The sequence below is a fragment of the Notolabrus celidotus genome, chromosome 7 (genome assembly GCF_009762535.1).
Source record: "Notolabrus celidotus isolate fNotCel1 chromosome 7, fNotCel1.pri, whole genome shotgun sequence".
In the NCBI taxonomy this organism is placed as follows: Eukaryota; Metazoa; Chordata; class Actinopteri; order Labriformes; family Labridae; genus Notolabrus; species Notolabrus celidotus.
Genome location: NC_048278.1, coordinates 24946619 through 24967793, shown reverse-complemented (window position 1 = coordinate 24967793; position 21175 = coordinate 24946619). Strand labels below are relative to the sequence as shown.

At 38.4% G+C, this 21175-nt stretch overlaps 1 protein-coding gene across 1 annotated transcript; it reads left to right on the top strand.

The window, feature by feature from the left end:
• Positions 1-1364: 1364 nt before the first annotated feature.
• On the top strand, positions 1365-21173 carry si:dkey-27h10.2 (AAC-rich mRNA clone AAC11 protein). Its single transcript, XM_034688972.1, has 10 exons — positions 1365-1541; positions 2023-2280; positions 2477-2551; positions 3472-3513; positions 3618-3697; positions 4122-4218; positions 4326-4403; positions 7586-7819; positions 8656-8748; positions 19619-21173. Exons 1-9 carry the CDS (start codon positions 1508-1510, stop codon positions 8706-8708), a joined length of 951 nt encoding a protein of 316 aa, XP_034544863.1. The 5' UTR covers positions 1365-1507; the 3' UTR covers positions 8709-8748; positions 19619-21173.
• Positions 21174-21175: the final 2 nt, after the last annotated feature.

Here is a 21175-nt window from a genome sequence, read left to right as displayed (position 1 = left end):
CTCCAGTGATTAGCTCATCCACCGGGCCAGGCCTGGTGCTGCTGCCTGGGCCCTGTGATGTGGTGATAGGCAGCCCAGAGAGGAAGCCAGGCAGGAGTCTTTCTTCGGGATGAGCAGATTCCCAAGTTTCCTCGCCACTGTGAGTGGGTTCCCGGACAAACCTATAGTCTGGCCAGTCAGCCTACAGGAGGGGCCTGCAGTGGCCCACGTGGAGCCTGCCAGAGACTGGGTGGCAGTTAACACTAATCCTGCTGCTGATTATCACTGGCATGGGGAAATAAACAGTAATAAATGAAGCTACAAGGCTGAGCACACATACATCCTTATAACAACTCCACCCACATGAGAAAAGTACTGCTAACACACTTGTACAGCAAAACACACCCTCTAAACCATTGTTGTCGAAGCATCAAAGCAACTTTTTATCTGCCTATTATTGTACTACAAAATAAGGGCAAATAATTGGTAAAAAAGTAGTGCCCTACTTATTTTTTCGAACTGCCTGAATGGATATTCAGATGTGAAAGATTATCATGCATGACTTAGAAAATAATGAAATCATCACATTCAATAAGTTTAAACTTGTCAAAAACCTTATTGTTTTTCTTGGTGGACAAAAGATCTAAAATGATAACCAACTTCTCAAAATAGTTGCTGGTTCATTTCTTCATTGTTGACCAAATGATAGTCGCCTCTCTAATTGCTTTTAATATCAATATAACATCTACCTAAACTATCATCACATAATATTCCCAGCCGTAACAATATTAATGGTGAAAACAAACCCTTACACAGAACTTGAATAAATTATTCATCATTTTGTGAAGATTTTGTACCCCATGTCCTCATCAGTAAATGTGACAGACAGTTGATTTGGGTAAAAAGTAAAGTTAATCTTATCTCCAGGAAGGAAAAAGGACAACTGTCTCACTCAAATCTGGCGTCTTTCCCCTTACTCATAGCGACATCTAGTGACCAGAAAACAGAATCACATCGATGTAAAATGTGCACAAGTACAACAATTTGCAAGAGTCCCTCAAGAATGAGACATATTTAGTAAAAAGTATAATTGACAAATGACTCCTTCAAACTCTAAAATGTAAGTATTGAACCTTTTTCTCGCACTTGCACTACTACTGCTACATCATGTTTTTGTGAATCAACCATACTTTTGGAGTGAACCTTAGCAGATTTTTGCCAGTAATAATGCACAAGTTACCTGATACTGTGCCCATGTGTTGATCTGAAGTGAAAAGGGAATCTGAGGCAACACACCAGCACTTAATTTCCTCTTACACACACCATTTTAGCAACACTGTTCTTTGATGCATCCTGCTGTGGTCAGAGGGGTTGATCCTCTTTTTGTTTCCTTTAGAGGCATGCAACTCTCTGAAGCATTCAGAAAGAAACACAGCAAATGAACACATCACCTTTGTGTAGTGAATTTATAAATACAACCTAAATATCAGATTTTTTTCCACCTGCTGCTCATTTCAAACAAAGTTCAATGGCAACGATAAGTCCTTCCTTCTTTATCCTAGGTAAGCCTCTTTCTATGTTTACTTGTATTTATAAAGGCACCTGTTTTGATGTTAGAATGAGAGTCTTTTTTAAAGAACCATGTGACATAAATGTTCCACCAGTTAATTCACTGTAATACAATACAATAAAAGCTGAATTGATTTTAGATCATAATTTTTAAATGCTTAAAAACTGTGTAATAGTAAAACATTGGAGGCACACAGTGCCACACCTTATCACGCAATACTTGAGTTGTAAGTTCCCTTTACAGATAACAGAGCTACATGTACATGTAGATAAGCAAGAAATGACTGCAGAATATGTTTAGTGGTCAATCTTTTGTGTACATAATAAGACAGAACAAGTTTAAAAGAATCAGCAGACCAAGATAGATACGTTTACTGAATCCAATTTGATGTGAAGCAAAAAGCTGGCTCAACCTTGGTCCTCTCTGTGCTCATAAGTTGCATCATTATTAAAAAGTTGTACTCTTCCCTGCAGGTTTGGTAGTGGTTCTTGTCACAGCACAAGAATCTTCAACAAACGGCATGCCCGCAACAATTTTAAAGGGAGACAATGCTACCGAACTTGTAACACCTTCAAGCTTCACCAGCAACATTACCACCAGCAACACCATCAACATTACCACCATCAACAGTACCAACAACAACGGCACCATCAACATCACCAACAACAACAGCACCATCAACAGCACCAACAACAACAACACTGTCAAACCCACTGTAACAAAGAAAGATGGTGAGAGACTTGATATGAAGTATAATTGCTCTATGAATATACAGAATGGGCTGGATTTCCTGAAAACAACACTCCCTCATCTTAAAACTATATACTATATACTTACTGTATCTTGTTTGTTTTATGATTTCTTCTGTCTCTATGACTGTTGGCTTCTGGGATTAACTCATATCCCTCATTCATGGAAATATTCAAGGTGGTAAAATGACAACACCCCTACGGCCAACAGCCAAACCTGGTGATACTGATGAAGCCAACGACAAGGGCAGAGGTAAGACTTTGTCTGAATAAACCAAATTCTATGAGTCTCTGCTGGTGTACTTATTAATTACACACTTCTAAGTGATCAAATATTTGTATAATGTAGGGTTACCCTCCAAATAATAACAGTTAAACTTAATTTATATATATTTCAAATTGTATTATTTTGTATATGTTGAAATACATACAACTTTAGAAACCACCTGCTGTACATTTTTGCTAAATAAATCGCATGTCAATCATTTCCTAGTTTGGGATAAATGAGGAACATCCATCCGACCATCCAATCCAAGGAATTATATACCGAAAGCTAACAGTTCTTCCATCTTGAGATCTACAAGTTGTTGAAATGTTTAAAAGTCTTTATTAGAGGTTTTCCACATTTTCTTTCTGGGCATCACAGCCTACATAAACATAGCAGACTCACAGCTGACTGAAGTAAGAAAGACCTGATGTACCCACTATAAGTGATGTAAGGACAAAGTTAGCAATTAACTCTAGTACAAAGAGTATCATAAGCAGGAGCAGGAGCTCAAAAGATAAATATCTAACCGCTAAGAGCCAGAAGATATTGAACAAAACCAAATAATTGACCATTATTTATTGAAAACTATTCAAAATTAACACAGTTGTGCTCTGTTAGCTACAAGTGTAAACATGCTAGCAACTGTTTGCTAACAGTGTTAGCCATTTTTGCTAGGTGGTAATATATTGCATTCATATTCTTTCTTATTTATAGATCCTAAGTGTCCCAGTTATTTGTTAATACACCTTTAATTTAGTAACTGAAAACAAACTGGGGTTTAGTCAGATGTCCTGCTGACTGAGCAGAACAGGATATTTGACTTACGCTTCCAAAAATATAAATGCTCTATTTAATATCAACTTTCCTTCTCATAAAAATATTAACTTTTTTTGTATTTCTTTCAGATATGACAACCCCTACTCCTGCACCAGACAGTGACAGAACTGGTGAGTAACATTTAAAAGAGTTTGAGGTCTTGACATCAAACCACAGATTGTTTCTAATTGTATTTACCATGTACAGGAAACTCTAACAGTATTACCATCTTCAGGTATCATCATCCTTATTGTGATAATAATCATCGCTCTTGCATTTGGTATTACCTGCTTCTACGCACGGAAAAGAGGAAGGGTAAGACAAAAAGCTGCTGATTTTGATACTGATCATGGTATATTTTTAGATTTTGGAAAAGATGAGAAGACTTTATAGAGGAGAAGAGTATTTGGAGAAGAGTTTTAAGCTATTAAAAGACATTTGTGTTCTTACATGATGTATTTTTGGTTAGTGAGTCATCCACTCATGACATTAAATGTTTGATTTTTTGAACTTAGCATTTGTTCGAATTAGTAAAAAGAATTCACTAACTAACCCCTGAGTTTAGGAGGTGGTGGGAGTCAGATTGATGTCATCTTTCTATGTAGCCAGGCCAGCTTTTTCCATTTTTGATATTAAGCTAATAATACCAGCTGATTGTGTTAGCGTCCCATGTAGAGACCTGTTGTGGTGGCATTGACATCGTTATTTCTTTCTGTGTTCTGACACTTTTGTCCCTCAGCGCTACTCAGTTGACCTCACATCCAGACCAGATGAAGCAAACATCCCTCTCAGCACTGTGGAGCCAGAGCTGCTTATTGATGCTGTGCCTCAGAATGGTTAGTCAAAAACACCAGCAGTTTATGAAAAAAAAAAAAAGGTGTCACTTTAAGAAAAAAATAGCTTTGAGGCTCTAACTGATTGTGCACAACGATCCTCTTTTCAGGCCTGCAGACCTTTGAAAGTGTAGAAACAATCACAAAAGAGTCAGAGGCAAAACCTGAGGCCCGGGAGGAGCAGAAAGGTAAGATCAAACCAGGCAATGCGCAGTGGGGTTTTTTTTCGTTGTTTTTTCTTCTTTTTTTACAGTTCAGTTCAGAGAAGCAGGACATGGCAGTTGTTTAAGTTGAACCAAGTCAGGTTGTGGATTTGTAAAAAGAAAAAAAAAGAAAAAAGTTTTGTTGGTTAATTGTGTGCTTTTTCCTTCCCTTTTTTTAAGATCAGTTAAACTGAATAAAAGGAAGCACAGTTTGCAAGAGCTCTACACACTTGACATTTACACTGAGATACTGAAACACTCTGAATATCACTGCAGAAAATGCAGGCATAGGAAACTATACAGGCATGGTTTTATCAACCTAACATAAATACAAAACATGTCAAGTCGGTTTGTCAAATACAAAACCACAAGGTATTTATAAACTGTTAATCAGCTCAGCTGGTGTGAGTTTTAAAGGAAGGAAATCAGAAGTGTTGCATTGACTCATTTGGGAGCTTAAAAAACAGTGCACCAATGTGCAAATAAATCCTTAATATAAGACACAGTTCTTCCTTGCTACCTTACTTCCCTACGTTGCTTCCTTACTTCTAGGTATGATTTGAATATTTTACATGTAGTTCTCACATCAGCCACATGATGGAAATGGAAGTCAAGTTAACCACTGATATGCTCATTCACTTGAATAGCAACTGATACCTTGTGTAATATACAGAGGCTGATAAGCACATTGTTATTTTGACACAAAAAAATATGTTTCTATTTAGTTAAAATGAAATTTCAGTTAAGACCCACCAAAGCCTTTGTCTTCATGTAAAAATGTTAATCCAAAAAAGTTAAGTGGAGCTCGATAAAAGGTAACAAAGCCAGAACTTTTGTAAATTCTTGTTCTTCCTGCATGGATAATGAGATAATGCATCTTAGGCTAAATTTGACGCACTGCATTTGTTTTGTTTTTTAAAAAAGAGCCTGTTGCTTGTTCTTCTTTTTGTTTCTTTTTGACATTTTTATTTTCCAGAGAATTAATGAAGTTTTCTTGTTTTACTAAAAGCCGTCCTCTCAGGCTAAATGAGAAAGGTGAAATGCAAGGTTCATGACTGGACCTGCCTTTCTGCTTTAGGCCATACTTTGTTTAAATGGACAGTGCTGATGGACCCTTTGAAAAGCAGTTGCTCTCAAATGGTTCACTTCCTCTTATGGGAAAGACTTAATGGAAGATTGCCAGCAATCAGAGCAGATGAGCAGCTAGATTTATAATCACACACCTTGGTTTGTGACTTCTCAACAATGATTTTAACCCTGAAGCTAATCTTCTTCAGTATATTTCTGTACACAAGATAAGACTGAGAGTTACCACAGTTTTTCATAACACACAGGGGCGTGTCCAGACTTTTCTGAATGGTGTGGTCCAACCGAGGCAAGGGGGTGTATGGAGTACACACTCTCAATCAAAGAGCATTTATTTATTCTCTCTTTTGCTACTAATTAAATCTGTTTGAACTAAAACTAGAGGGAGGGTATTTAAAAACTTAAAACAGAGTGACATCATATAAATATTTAAGATGAATTCATTAATACTCTCGTTAACACAACAGGAACAACCTCAAATATGTGGACATCATGGAAACACAGTTTCTTTTCACCATCTCGCATATATGGCGAAAGTATTTTTGAGTTTGCTAAGAGGTAATTTGACTGAAGTGCAAACAGTATAGCCTTGTACATTATTTATCAATAGGTCTGGAACATGAGCAGCTGTAGTTTCTGTTACATTTCCTCCAATGATTAACATCTTTAAGCTTCAAAATGAGAAGTGTGAAAAGACGTGCGAAAAGATTAAACAATCATACATGACTTGAAACAAATCTACTTCTTCAAATGGATGACTAATTTAACAACACTCGGCAGCAAGTCTTATGAAGTGCACAATACAATATTGTCCAATACTGGAAAGTGACTGAAAAGGTTAAACAACTCAAAGTGTTATCAACTTATCTGAGGGTTAAAGGCTCTATTGCAGGAAAAAATATTTCACAATGAAGGGCAACAGCCTGAAACGTCACTTGTGGTGATAGATCTAATTAAATGCTATTTGAAGCAGCTTCTGTGCAGAAGTATATACTTTTCATGTTTGCTGTCTCTGTCCAGCACCCAGTATTTCAAGTTCTGGATGTGCGTGCCACCTCTACCCTTGCTGAGGAAAAAATATTTCACCAGCAGTTTAATTTGTCATTTCCTGTAAGGTTTAGTACAAATACTTCTTCTTTCTAATTAAACTAATAATGTTGGAGGACGCCTGCGTCTCTGACCCATTAGTGTTGCAGGGAAAACATAAAGTTCCTCACTGGAGCTTCAGGTCAATGCTGCCTATGTTGATTTACCAAAGGCATCAGGTTACTACTGATTTTTTTTTGGGAACCAAAATGTTGAACCATTTTTGATTATGAACAACTGTATATCAAATCTCCTGTCAAAGGTTACCAAAGGAGAATGCAAAGCTAAGCTAAGAAGGTCAATAGTCCACCTGTGATGAAGAGTCTAGTCACCCGCCATAAACCTGACAGACACGATGATTCTCTGAGGATTGGGATAATGCCCGAGGAGCCATCTCACTCATGGCAGAATTATGTGCAGAACAGCGGTCACCTTCCTCTCCCCTTCATCTCCCCTTCATCTCTGCTTTCCCTCCACCTAACCCAGGGTCAGATAATGATGGGGCCGCCCTACTTTCCCACAGCCTCCAACAGCTGCGTGGCTGTGGCTCATTAGGAACTGGTCAGTAATCAGCCGCCTCATTATCATCATGGTGGCCCCCTGAAATGCCTTAAGAGAAATCCCCCCCTTTACTGTCAGAGAGGGAGAAACCACTTCAGGGTTTCTGAGTGGAAATACTGTTATTATGTAGGCACTGTGCATGACACAGAGAGCCAAGAACTAGATAACAAATCTGCAATGTCACAGGTGTTAAGATGACAGAGAAATTTCACAACATTTCACAATTTGTTGATTTCAAAAGTTGAACTTCCTTTGAAACCAGCATGACCATCCAATGACTCAACTGGTGTCCAGTTCTATTATTTTGTTCCCTCCACATATTGTTTTTACTCAAATGTCTCATTCTAGAAATATATTTTCAGTAGAAAACTGGGATGTTTTTTAAATCAAAAACACTAAAACATTTAAGTGTTGTCTTTTATTTCCCTTCACAGGTGGTGCTGATAAATCTGTTGTCGAACCCAGCGCTGAGTCTGCAGCCCCAGCACCATCCCCAGACAGCTCTGGGGACAAACCCAAAGAGGAGCCGAGCCCTCCTGCGCTTGTGGAGCCGAGTGGGGACGAGAAAACTGATGACGAGGGCGCTGCCTCCAACAAGACCTCGGTGGAATCGCTGAAGGAGCCAAACGAGAACAACAGCAACAATGCTGACCTCAGTCAGACGACAGGTTGGTTTTCAGTTTCCTAGCCATAAAATGGTTTCTTTGAGGGCCTCATAGTTTTCTCAGTTATTTCTTACTTCACAGTAAATATGACACTGAGTTTTCCATAGTTGTGTCTCAGTCATAACTGCAACATGTGACATTTCAACACATTTTCTGCTAACCAGGTGACTAAAAAGAGAACTGACAACCATACAGTCACTCACTGTGTAATTTTCAAAGTATGATGGGTGTGTCTTCTTTTGTGCTCTGGAAATTCACTTCATGTGCAACTTGGAAAGATGGATCCAGGACTCTTTGAATCTTCCAACAGTTTAGATCTACACCTTGCCGTTAAAATACTCATTCCCCTTCTAACTGGCCCTGAAATGATCTCTTCCTTATACTGATATGCTGTTAGAGTTTGTGGAAAAGTCTACGGTGCTTTATTTGATATTTAAAAAACCTGTATAGATGACCTGAATTTAATATAAAGCTGCAGCTCTTTGACAGAAATGTAGCAGGTGTCTTCAGAAATCAGACCTCAAGAGAAAAAAACTCCTTCCTTTTCACTTCACCAGAGAATGATTTCCATCTGAAGAGATTCCTGCTCGAAGCACTTTCTAAAAAAAAATCCTGAGGAAGATTCCCCTTGCTGGTGTCAGTATTTAAAAGTTGAACCATTTATTGAAAGTGATGTCCTATTTCACTGACACATATCTCTCACAAAAGAAAATCTGTAAGGATGATGCATTGACTCTTCTGTGATATTTTTACCAGATCAGATAAAAGCTATAGGCTCTTCAGTTGAACATTATAACACCACCCAATGTTAACTGCTCACTTCTTTGTATTTCGAGCAGATTTGATGATGAACAACAACTTCAGCGACGTTCCACTTGACTGTCCGGTGTGAAATGCACCACCCCTCTCTGCGCCCTCTCTCCAGGATCTCGGTAAGAGCACAGAACGGATGTAGGCTGCAGCTGCTTCACTGCTCAGCCAGCTCAGGTGTTGGTAAAAGGGAAAACCCCCACCCTGAACTGCATGTCAACAGACCCTGTACCACCACTGGGAGTGCTGTGTTACAGCTTCCTGTACTGAAATACGATTTTAAAAATAGAGGAGTCATAACCGTTAAGTCTAAAATTATAAAATATGCTTGTCCAAAAAAAAATTGTAAATCACACTGACAGCCTGACACCAAGAAGTTTATAAATACGCTCTGCTTCTGCATCCAAAACTGAGCCTCCCTGCTTATTAAGTCAGTATCACAACATGCAGCCATCTTTCTGTCAAACCCTTCTCTCTTTGTAATGTTTTTATTTCTGGTTGTTCATTTTTGATATATTTTTGTGTTTCAAATGACAGCAGATCCGTGAGAAAAAAATATAATTCTTTATTATCTTTTCCCAAGTTTTTTTCTCATATTTACTGACCTGTTGCATGCAACGTCACCATGACCACCCGCCCACCGCCTCGACAGCAAAATGGACACGTTACTTACTGGATGCCGGCACTAAATAAATACTCTTGTCTACAAATTCCCCGCAGTAAACTGTAATCTACATGTTCAACCATGATTAGCTCATGTTGTGCAGTGTGGTGTACTAACAGACAAGACAAGGCAAAAATAGCCTTCTGTTGTATGCTGAGAAATGGAAAGAAGGTTTCATCGCACATTCACAAACGTTTTAAAAGCAATTTTCAGGTCACACAGTCGCTGACTTTTTTGTTAAGTAGGCCAATTCTATAATATTACTTTGTGTTACTTTAATGGCTCCTAAATACACCCCAAATGTATTCATCGATTAAAATGTATGGACGTCAACACCACTACCTCTGCTGTCCACTGTAGTGAGTGACATCTAGAGGACACGTGACTGTAAGTGGTCAATAATTGCATCTTATGTTATCGATCATCATTTCCATGTGATCAAAGGTTCTCATTCAGACAATGTCACATGACAAACCAAGCTGACTCAATCACTCAATGTCCACAGAAAAAGCTAAGCTGACCTTGTTTTCAGATATTTTTGATAACAATTAAAAACTCATTTTTCATATTTAATTTTTTGGGGGTCTAAATGTTCTAAACGTTACACTTTAAATGCAAAATATGGCTCACTTGATCCACGCTCAGCTTCATTCCTCTGTGTTCCTCCTGCTCTATCTCCCGCTGATGGATGAGATTCTTCTAACACGAGTACTGACATGGGTCTTCTCAGTCTAATCATCGCATGCTCCAGGATGTAAGGCCCAAATCTGCACCTGCACTCTGTCTTTCTTCCAATCTGCTCAGAAACACTCTGAGACCTGAGGAATTCACACTGCTCTTAACAGCTGATGAGAAGCTCACATCTTGAAGCTGAGCGCTCAGTTGCTCTGTGTTCAGCATTCACGGATCATCTCCGTTCTCAAACAAAGCGTCAGCTTCAGAAATCCCAAACATTTCAACTAAGGCCTCAAGGTGTAGTCCTAGAACTCTGGAAACCTGTTCTGCCTTACCTGGCCTACTATTTTTGATGTTAAATCTGAAAGCTGGTCATATTTGTGTTAGTTTGTTGCAGACTTATCCTGTATCTCAAAGCTCCAACATGCTTTCCCGTCAGTACACCTCTCAAATCAGCATATTTATTTTACGACTTAAAGTAAGCACCATGCGTTTGCCTTGTTAACATGGTTGAAACCAAGGCCTTTATCTAGTGTTTACCAAAGTGCTTCTGTTGTGTAAACTTCCCATAACACAGAAAGTTACCTCAGTTTCTACACCCACCACCCATTCATTTTTACCATAGAACAAGTCCTGCTTGAAGGATGGAATTCACAACCTTCGTTCGTTGGACACTGTGCACTTTTTTCTTCTTAAAGTCTGAACTAAGTTAGGAAAGACAGCGGTTAGGTATTCTGCACCTTTTTCCTAGAACAAGCTTCAGTGTAATTTGGAATTGCAAAACTTAGATAGCTGGAAAGTCTTTAAATCCCTAGTGAAAGTCTGGAATCCAGGCTGTCTGTATGCAAATGTTTAGTTGACTTCTGTAATGGAACTTTAAGTTCTACACTTGGACTAACCTGGCTAACTAAGGTAAAATGAAATACAAGCTTCATAACCTAACCTTCTTTGTTTATCTGCTAGCAGAATTCATGTTTCTTGTGACAACACCGAGAGGGGAAAAACAGGTTGACATAAACATAATCTTGCTACAAGTTTGTCCTGCAATTGTTCACGAGAATGAAAAAATCTATTGGTCGATTTTCTAAATTTGATCCAGTAGTTGTATCTTCTTTAATATGACTTATGAACAGGTGAAAGATGCTTGGGGAGAAAGTTTTGAAAAAACGGTGAAAAACAACTTATATAGCTTATTTTAGTTGCTGCCTGGAATCTTGGTGTATTCCTTTCTGGTGGTGTGGCATTTACCCAGGCTGTGGTAGAATATTGAGCTCCCCTGTCCTGTTACAAAAATCTCCTTCTTACAGAAAATGTTTAAATACCAAAATGCTCTTAGTTGGCAAGAAGTGAGTTTTTGGTTGTGCACAAAATGGAGCAACACCTGCGAGGTAGTTCAAGCAGGAAACTGCAACTGCACTGATTTCTCTGACATGTGCCTTTCTTTTAACCAGCTGACAAGTGTAACCTACAAATTTGGCAGCGTATATTTAAAGCTTCAAGATTTCCGGTCTCTCCCTCCACTCCATCATTGCATTGAGGTCCTGTATCAGAGCTACACTTAAACTCTTTAAGCCCCACCACCTCTCAAGCATCCACTTGCAGGCAGGTGCAGGCTAAGGGATTTTAAGATATTGTGTCATCATTCCTCAAATTTCTGCATGTAAAATAAATCTGCATGGAGTGATGAGGTCAGAGCCCAGAAGCCAAATACAAACAATGTTTGGCTGCTGCAATTCATTTTTCAAACCAATTTAAGGTTAACTGAACTTTTGTAATGTTTATGAAGTTCATTCAAGAAAGCTTGATCGAAATAAAAAAGATCAATACTGAATCGTTTTATAAGGTAAGAAAAATAATAATACAAATGATCTAATATTAAGGTGAAAGGGCTTGTTTACCTCTTTTCAAAGATTTGTGGTCTCCTACCTGAACTTCACTGCATGTCACATGATAGCTCTGGAAGAGCTTTTGAGCTGTCAAATATGTTATTGATATGGTTTCAGTTACTTTTCCCCCTAAACAAAATAACTGAAGAAACATGGATCATATGTCAACCTTTTGTCAACCCTTTACAAATATGTTTTCCTGGAAGTTATTTAGAAAAAATTGAAAGAGGTCTTTGCTGCTCAGTAAGTTACAAAACTGGTGTTACAGGTTAAATGTAGAATAGGATTGGCCTATTTCTTGGAAGGAGGTGACAACATCATATTCCTTAAATAACATAGTATAAACATTATGGCTCATAACTGGAAAAACACAGGAAAAAAAGGAAAAAGTGAACCCTTCACTCTTTCCCACCTGGTCTGGGACGTGATGAGCTACCTGGAAACAGCAGTTGAAAGGCTGCTCACCGTCCTGCAGTCGAGTATAATGGACACAAGCTGACAAGTCATAAAGTAAACTAGCATAATTAGACCTGAGACTTCACTGTGTCATTTTCCAGTCAGCGCAGGGCTTTCATGTTTGATGGCTAATGTTGGAGGAAACTGTCTGCACTGCCTGGGATGAATATTTCACAGCCAGGAGGAGGCAAGTGAAAGAGAGTGACAGACTAAGGCTTAACTGTGTGGGACAATCATGGCTGGTAGTTAACTAGACGCAGCTTGTTTTATTAGCAGAGGCAGTTTTTGGAGGATGGATGATGGTGCTGATTCAGAGACAGGTCATAGAGATGAGTATGGTCTGTAGCTCAGGACTGTGTTTTGTTTTTTGCATCACGTTCTGATTCAAAAATGGTTAACGTATTTATTTACCAACTCTCTTTGAAGCTGTTCCTCTCCTCTGATGGCTTTAAGAGTAAGCAAACGTCATAATTTTGTTGGGCGCTTCTGCAGGTGTCAACACAGATTTACAACTGGCAGGATAACAATGCACCACGAGGTAAATGAAGGATTTTTATCTCTGTAATAACAGTGAAGGGAAGCTTCCTGCCTGGGTGGTTTGATGTGGCTCAGATCGGCGGGTTGGCCATTACACCTGGGCGGCTTTACAGGAGGGAGGGACTGTCGGAAAACACAGGCTGACACACCCTTCAGACTACGAAGAGAAAGCAGCTGGTATAGGAAGGGTTCTGCCCCTTCCTCTCCTTACTTCCTACCACAAAACATCAAGTTTTGGTAAAGGCATTGAAAACTTGCATTGCAAAGTTTCGAAGACCACTTTTAGTCTTGTGTAATTAAAGGGCTGTGTTTGGAGCATTTGCTGTTGATGCTGTTTGAGGCAGACAGCTGTGTGTCATCTCTGTCTCAACAAAGATTTCGCTGATTTTGATATTCTGACAGTAACGTACCTATCTAACAGTGGGCTCCAACTGGGAAAAAGGCCTCCGGTCATCCTTAGAATGGGAAAAGTATTTTTTCATGTACCTTCAAGCTAGAGTGAACCAAAAACTAATGACATGTACTGTATGTGTGCAAGGCATGTACACACAGTTTTACAATGATAAGATATTTAATAGCATTTGATTTACATACCTAATTTAAGCATAGATTGTGCCTGAATAGCACAATACCAGGGTTGAATTATGATGACTCAGCATTGTCAGCATCAGGACTATAACATAAGGATTGTTAACAGAAACAGAAAAGTGGACATCGTTTTCTGACTGAAAGCGGACTTTTGACATTTATTCTAAAAGAATGTTGAAAAATTACATCATCACCAGTTTACATAGTTAAAATATAAAAGCAATGCCACGTAGGCTTTTAGTTCATTCTTGTCAGTGTTTTGGGATAAACAGAAAAGATGATCCAAACATCCTCATCCTGGCAACAAAACAACAGCAAGCATTCATAGAAAGATGCATTCTGTCTCATTCATCAGTGACAACCTACAAAGCAGTGTAAGATTATATACATGGCTCGCCCACAAGTTTCAGTGAAGATTACCTTACTCATTTTTCAATCCTTTTGTGAGAGGCCACTGAATGACAGTTTTTATGTAGAAAGCCTAAATTTAGAAACACAGTTAAAGCTACATTCAGGTCAGTTAAAGGCTTTATATTATTTAGTTCTAGTTTACTTTATTGCAAATAGTTTTTTCAACCACATGTATCTCCATATAAGAACACATTTTACGCAAATTATTTGTTAATCAGTGAACCTGTAGTGGGAACTCCTAAAAAAAGTGATCCAAAGCATTCAAGTTAAAACTACAGGAAAAATTCTGCATTGTTATTTTTAATGCTTGAAAGTCTTCTTCTAGAGTAGGTGAAAACCTTATGATTAAAGGTACAGTGTGTAGGGATGGGAGTATTTAAGGATGTGCAGCGGTCAGATTCTAGAATGAATAACTCCTCTGCTCACCTCTCCCATTGTCGACGCTCCAGAGGATACAGTGGCCTTCACGTAAGGAGCTCCTGTGATGCATGATATGTATGATCCTCCATTTGTCAAGTTTTACTATCAAAAATGTCTATCAGTCCAAATTTTTTGGCGCACAACAACAACCACTCTCTTCCAACCCGTCCATTTAATGCGGACACTTACTACGTAGAAAAACGTGCATGGCCAATAATAGTGTGCCCAAACTGTGCTGAAGTAGAAACACAGCGGTGCAAGATGGCGGCCTCTGAGGAAGGGGACCCACTTCAATGTAGATATAAAAGGCTGAAAATAAAGATCACTCATTTCACTTATACAGGAAAAAGTTAGCAAATAATAAGTGTTACTTTGTCTGCATGGGGCCCAAAAATCGATACAAACCAACATTTCCTCATTGGAGAAACAGTTCAACATTTTCTTATTGGTGTTTTCTTGAGTTAGATGATACTCCCATTTCTATCTAGGTTATATATAGTTGAAGTTAGCAGCCACTTATCGTAACTTCGCTTAGTTTAGCTTAGTATAGCAAAAGGTATGGAGACACGTTTCAGTATCACAGTAGGTTAAACAATGGATTATGTGTTTACCTTTTTTTCTGAATTTCAACTTAATCTTAAATATTCAATGTTGTGGATACATTTTGAAATTGAATCCATGTAGTATTCAGCAGTTTGTTGTGCAGCCTGTGTATCCTCTAGCAAAGGTCATGTTGAACAGGTCACTTTCACTTGTTAAAGCACCAAAGACTAAATAAAAAATGTTTGTTAGCCATTCCAGGCATTCATGGGACTGTTATTGGACGAAATAAATCTGTCAGTGATGTTTGGCCTTTGACTTGAGAGGATGTTGCTCTGTCAACATATTAGAAACTGTGCAGAGAACAAACAGGAGCAGGAAACAAGCTTATTGTTATCCAAACAGTTTTGTCGGGTTTGTTTGAAACTGAGCTTCTTATGAGGTAATGAGGCATTGGTGAAAAAGGCTCAGACAGTGACAAATGAGGTCAGCCTGATTGTCTTTAAACTGAAACCACTACAGCCCTCTTCATCGAGCATCATTACACAAGGACACTAGATCTATACGTTCCTTTGTGTCCGTTAACAGGAACAGTGTATGTCAAACATTACAGGGTTAGCTTCCTGTGTCATGACTCTCTATCAAAACCCCAAGCATCTAAACTCTTCCTGCTTTGGTCCTTTAACCTGCAGAGGCTTCTGGGTTGAAGTCCTGTTGAAGAGTCAGAGGTGGGACGATCCTAATTAAAGGGTACAATCAGTGACTGCAGGAGAATAATGTGGCCTCGATGTCAGAGTCAACTGGCTGACATTCTTTGCCTGTCGTTGAGCAAGTCTCTGCAGAATTTGGTGTGCAGCGGCTGCTGTGATGTGAAGCCTGAACTTGGATACATTTCAACAAAGACCCCTGCACATGACAGAACCTGAAAAATATGAAAACAATATTTCGGGAAAACAGAGGACGACATGAAAAATGGTAGAGTCCTTCAGGTAGAGTTTTCTTGGTCCAGTATTCTGCCAGTGTTTATCATTTTGTATTTGAGCCTGCAGTTTGTTATCCAGAACTCAAGTTTCAGTCCCTGTGCACGAAAACACACGAGTCAGTTCTTCAAATGAAAGTAAAAGTGACTGGTCTCTAATAATCCACTTTGCCCTGATGTGTCGACCCACAGGCTTTATTTTAGGGTACGTGAAAGTATGCCGGTCCTTGACCCTCACTATTTACACCACTGACACTTTACAACAAGAGTGTCACATTTTCTAGATTCCTCCTTTGTACTTCACTTCATACTCTGGCAGGTGGCCTCCAAAACATTCAGAGGGCTTAATTTAGTAAGGGATGTTTGTCTTCTTTACACCAAACTACACGCCACTCAACAGGATTAGGAGTAAGTAGTGAAAACAATTTGTAGAGAAGCAGAGTTTAAACTCTGTCGAGTTGTTGTGGGTAAATGTAAAACCATCACACAGACATTTTGTGATTCATTGACCATTTTGCTCAGAGAAAACAGCTGCCTAGTGTATGTTCAACTAATGCTAACGTACAACCGTAAATTAAGTTGTCATATTCATCAGTACACAAGTCTTTTACACCTTGTTTATGATGCTTAAAGTCTGGGGACTACATTAGAGAAATGTCATGAAATCACTTACCTCCTCTCTGTCTTTTCCCAACATTTTGTAGGTATAAGTTTTTAATTCATACCACATGTCAGAAATGTATTTGTTTGTTTGTAAAGTTGATCAGGTTGTATGCTTGGATGTCCACTAACAGCTCTGGAAAATTTGTCACATCAGCAATTTTTGAATTCACAAATCCCATATACCCTCAACTACTACACTAGCAGCTTGGACAGCTTCACTTTGAGCCCAATGCTAAATGCTAGCATACTCACAATTACAAAAATGAATATTTGTGGGTTTTGAAGATAATAGTTATCAGGTTCAGGGATGCATGTTAGCATGCTAACATTCGCTTATCAGCGCTAAAAACGAATGTCATTAGTTTTTAGTAACTTTTTATTATAAAGAAAAATATTAAACAAGAAAGAGGTCATATCTAACAGTGCGACATGTCTTAGGATATATTTTCCAGCTATGATGAACATCAAGCTATTTCAGAATACAAGGGATCACTTTGACTTGATAGTTCTGCTTTTGGAAGGTCTGCTCACCAAAGTTGGTAGAATTTACCCTCCAGGGACTTTGACTATCAGCGCCGAATCTGATGGTAATCTCTCTTGTTGTAGTCAAGATATTTTTGTATGGATTTAAATTGTTGGTCAACCATTGCAACAACAGACTTTGTCATCTATAGCAAAGCAGCTAGCATGGCTATAAAGTTTGTTCAAACCTGCGACTCCCTCAGAATGCAAACCCCATGAGGTCCACAGTTGTAGCGACGATTTTGTCTCCTGTTGTCCTCCCCATGCTGGTTCAAACATTCCTGCCCTGGCTGTGTGCAGTTGGCAGAGCTGCTGTGATCAGGAGGCCTGCTGACAGACGGACGTTCATTCACCTGCTGGTATCGCCTCTGGCATCGGCTCCACATTCCTCAGGTGGTGTCGGGCTGTCAAGAGTCACACTGTAGCATTATTACATCTTTGTCTCTCATCATTCACTCACAGTTTAAGGAGAGTTCAGGTGGAATCTCAGGTGATGCAGAATGAAAGTTGCTGAAAATGTTCAACCTTTAGTTTCCTTTCATGTGATGGAGCTGATGTGTGAAGATATTCAATGTTGAAACAATCAAGTGGAAGCAACAAATCTACATGTCAAACTGTCTACCACCTGGCATTGATGAGCACAAGGTAGCAGATAGCTGATAACCAATCACTTTAAATTTGATGGAAACTGTAGTTAATGCGCTTCATCATTATTCACCTTTTGCATCTCAAAATGTGTTGCTCTTGGCTAACTTGCGAGCCAAATAGAAACACTCTTACACTTGCCAGCCAAAACAACTCTCCAAACTTCTCTCTATTCATTTTTTGGTTCAGCCAAGAAGGTCTGACAGTATTTCATTATGTGAAGTTGAACTGAAAAAGGGAACAGCTCTCTCAAATTTGCTAACCTAGCTTGGTTGCTGAAGGGACTGTGGTTAGAATAGTTTCTTTAAAAGATATGTACCACTCACTCCTGTCTCATAAATTCCTGCAACTTAGTTCTTCTGTTATTTTAAATATATTTATTCATTGTGGACGTTTTGAATAAAGTTTATGGTCCATAATGGTTAGTGAGCTTCAATAACATCCATTTTTTTGACTATCTTGGGCGCTGTTCTTTCAAATGTTGATCCAGTCAATGGAGGCGCCATTGGAAACACTTGTGCAACTGGTCCATTCCTCCTACTAAACCAATGTTAAAGCCAAATTCATGAATCATATCTTAATCTGAATCTGATTTATTGTACCAACAGTTCTAAACTAAGAATTAAAGCTGACAAAACATGTCCCTTGCTGTATATTTACACATCACAACAAATGTATTTACAATACATTCACGTGCTGTTGACCTATGCCAAGAAAGGCCTTTCTTTGTTACTTGAAAACTTCTAGGATTTCGAGTGTTACCATTCAATTTCTGTAACTCTTATGTTATAGCTAAGTCATGATTTTGCATCTGCCGTAAACAACAAGTTCTGAATGGAAGTTCATGAAAACTTCACCTTGAAGCTATCAATCCATCAGACCTGTTACATTTTATCGCTCCAGTTGTTCCGACGTCTGTTTTTGTGCACGCCCCTTGTTGAGTGAATAGCTCCAATAAAAACATTCATCACATCGCAAAGAACAAACAAGTACAGCTCACTGACACAAGACGTCATGTTAAGCTGTTGATTTGTGTCTCATAATACAAACAGGAATGTCCCAAGTGAAGTGTGAAGTGAAATTAGAAATGTGCAGCCTCCGTATACTATCTTATCAAACAGTGAGCTATTTCAAACTTAGAGGCAAAATAGTAAAATAAAGAACAAAAGAACTGATTTACCCTAAAAAAAAAAAATCTCTGTACAAAGTGTCATTGTCTTACCTGAATGGTATTGTGTTTTCTGTTCGTGGGTGACTGAAAAGGATGAACACCCTTGCTTGGGATTCAGTTGGGCATTTTCTTCCACAGTACTAAATCCCCACTGGAATTCCCAATCTTTCAGCAGCCAGGTTTCACTATAGTGGCCAACTGGTCTCCACAGATCCCTATCTGTTCCTGCGGTTTAAGTCTGCATAGCTGTATGGACTAAGATCAATGTGAAGCCTTACCTGCAACCTGAGCCTCAGTACTCAGGTCTTCAACCAGACTCCTTTATATTGGTTTCAGATTAACTCAAAATTGAGCTTTTCTGGGTTGTGTGAATAGATACTACTTTACAATATATACACAAAAAGGCTTTGAGTGATTGTCAAAGTGCAACAGACTATTTGGCCCCAACACCTTTGGAAAGTAGATTTTTCTGCAAATGACGGCTGTGAAGACTGAAAGCAATAACAGAAATGACCAGTCATGTATTTGTACAAATATTTGAATGATTCCAAAGATGAACCCTCTTTGTCCTCCTGTCACATCAGCCTCAGGGACAACTCTGCTTTTTCAGCCGTTTAATGGTTAAGCGTAAATCACATCAATAGATCTGGAGCAGGATTATGTCAGTTATCCTTTCCCTCAAACAGATGTTTCTCCAGAGAGGTCAATGGTCATGGCAAAGGCCACATAAACTTGGCCAAAGCAGAAGTTACAAGAGGAAAAAGCAGGTGATCGCTGGACATGTGACTGTGGGACAGGAAACATTGTTTCATTGTTCTGTCTCTTTTTCTTTCAGAATGAAGAATTGATCCTAAACTCCGCAAATGACCACACGGGAAAAGGACGCCTTAGTTCACGCTGTTAAAGAAATCCTGTCTGATGTTTATGGGAATGGCTGTTTCAAAGTTGAACATAAGCTGAGCTCTGCTTCATTGGTACTGATAACTGAACTTGTTTACTTTCAGTCAAAACTTTCTGTATTTGCAGACTAAATAATGATATATTTAATACAACTTTTAAACTTTATTTGACTCCCTTTCTGTTCAACACATGTTAGTAGTTTATTTACATATTTAACATAATTTATAAGAAACAATGATAAAAATACCAACAATTTAAACACCTGCTTACCATAAGTTAAAACTTCAGGGTCAACCTAGGGTTAATTTATTTTAAAACACGAAAGTAAATTTTTTTTTTTTGTTATTTTAAGGATGTTCCAAGCAACTAATTTCCAAGTTGTTTAAATTGATATTTAAGCTCTGACATAGCAACTTGTCTAAAGGGTAAGAAAAAAAACAGGAAAAAGTCAGAATTGAGCACATTTTATATAAGGGTTAAACGTGGGATAACAGAGTCTTCATGTAAACAATGTCAAATTAGTTTGCTGAGTGTGGCTAACGTTAGCAGAGCAAGCATCACCAGCTTACGGTTAACACTCACATGCCAGTTAGGCACAGCCTACATACAACTTCATCTCCATTTTCCAGATAAAAATACTGCCAAACTGCACTACGCTACAAGATGCCATCTGTCATCTGTGCTTGTTTATATCTGGGTAATATAGCATTGAAGCATAATGGCAGTAGCCATTAACCTGGGCTACAGACCCAGCTAGTGGCAGGCTGCAGCGTTACAGCAACCTTTAAAACAAAAACGATAAGAAGAAGAATTTCTTTAACCAACTGGTGCAGAGTAGCGAGAATTAAGATGTTTAACTGATTAGTTGACTGAACATGCTTAAAGCATGCTCTGTAGTTAGTGCATCAAATGTAGTAGTAGAGGAATTAATGTTGTTGGCAAATAATTCATATTTAAACACTTTTAAGTTTTTTTTTTAAAGCTGCTTACAAATAAATTAAATCATTTATTAAATGTGTGTGACGCATTAATTATATAGGGAATCTCGGGTACGAATTGATTTTCAGGTATTAATTATGTTATGTATTAAATAATGTAAACACATTGATGCTTTTTCACTGAGTGTTAATACAAGCATTTGCATACCATAGCCATAAACTGTTAAACCAAAGATATGCACGCAGCCATATCACCTGAGACTGCTTTTTAAAGAGCTTTCAATATATTGCAAGATACCATAATGCTGTTAAACATTAAAACAATTTAGGAATGCTTCATATATCAAACATTTATGGACATAGAAATGTCAGATTTGAAAAAAACATTTTTGTGTCAGTTTAAGATGCTGTCTTATTTTTGTTGATGCTGCATTTTGGCTTATGTTAATTCCATTCATCATTCATAGTGTGATAGTTTCTATTGAGCTGTGAAATGTCTGCAGTGATGAAAAATGTTACAGTTGAATATATTAAAGGGAAGTATTAACTTTGTC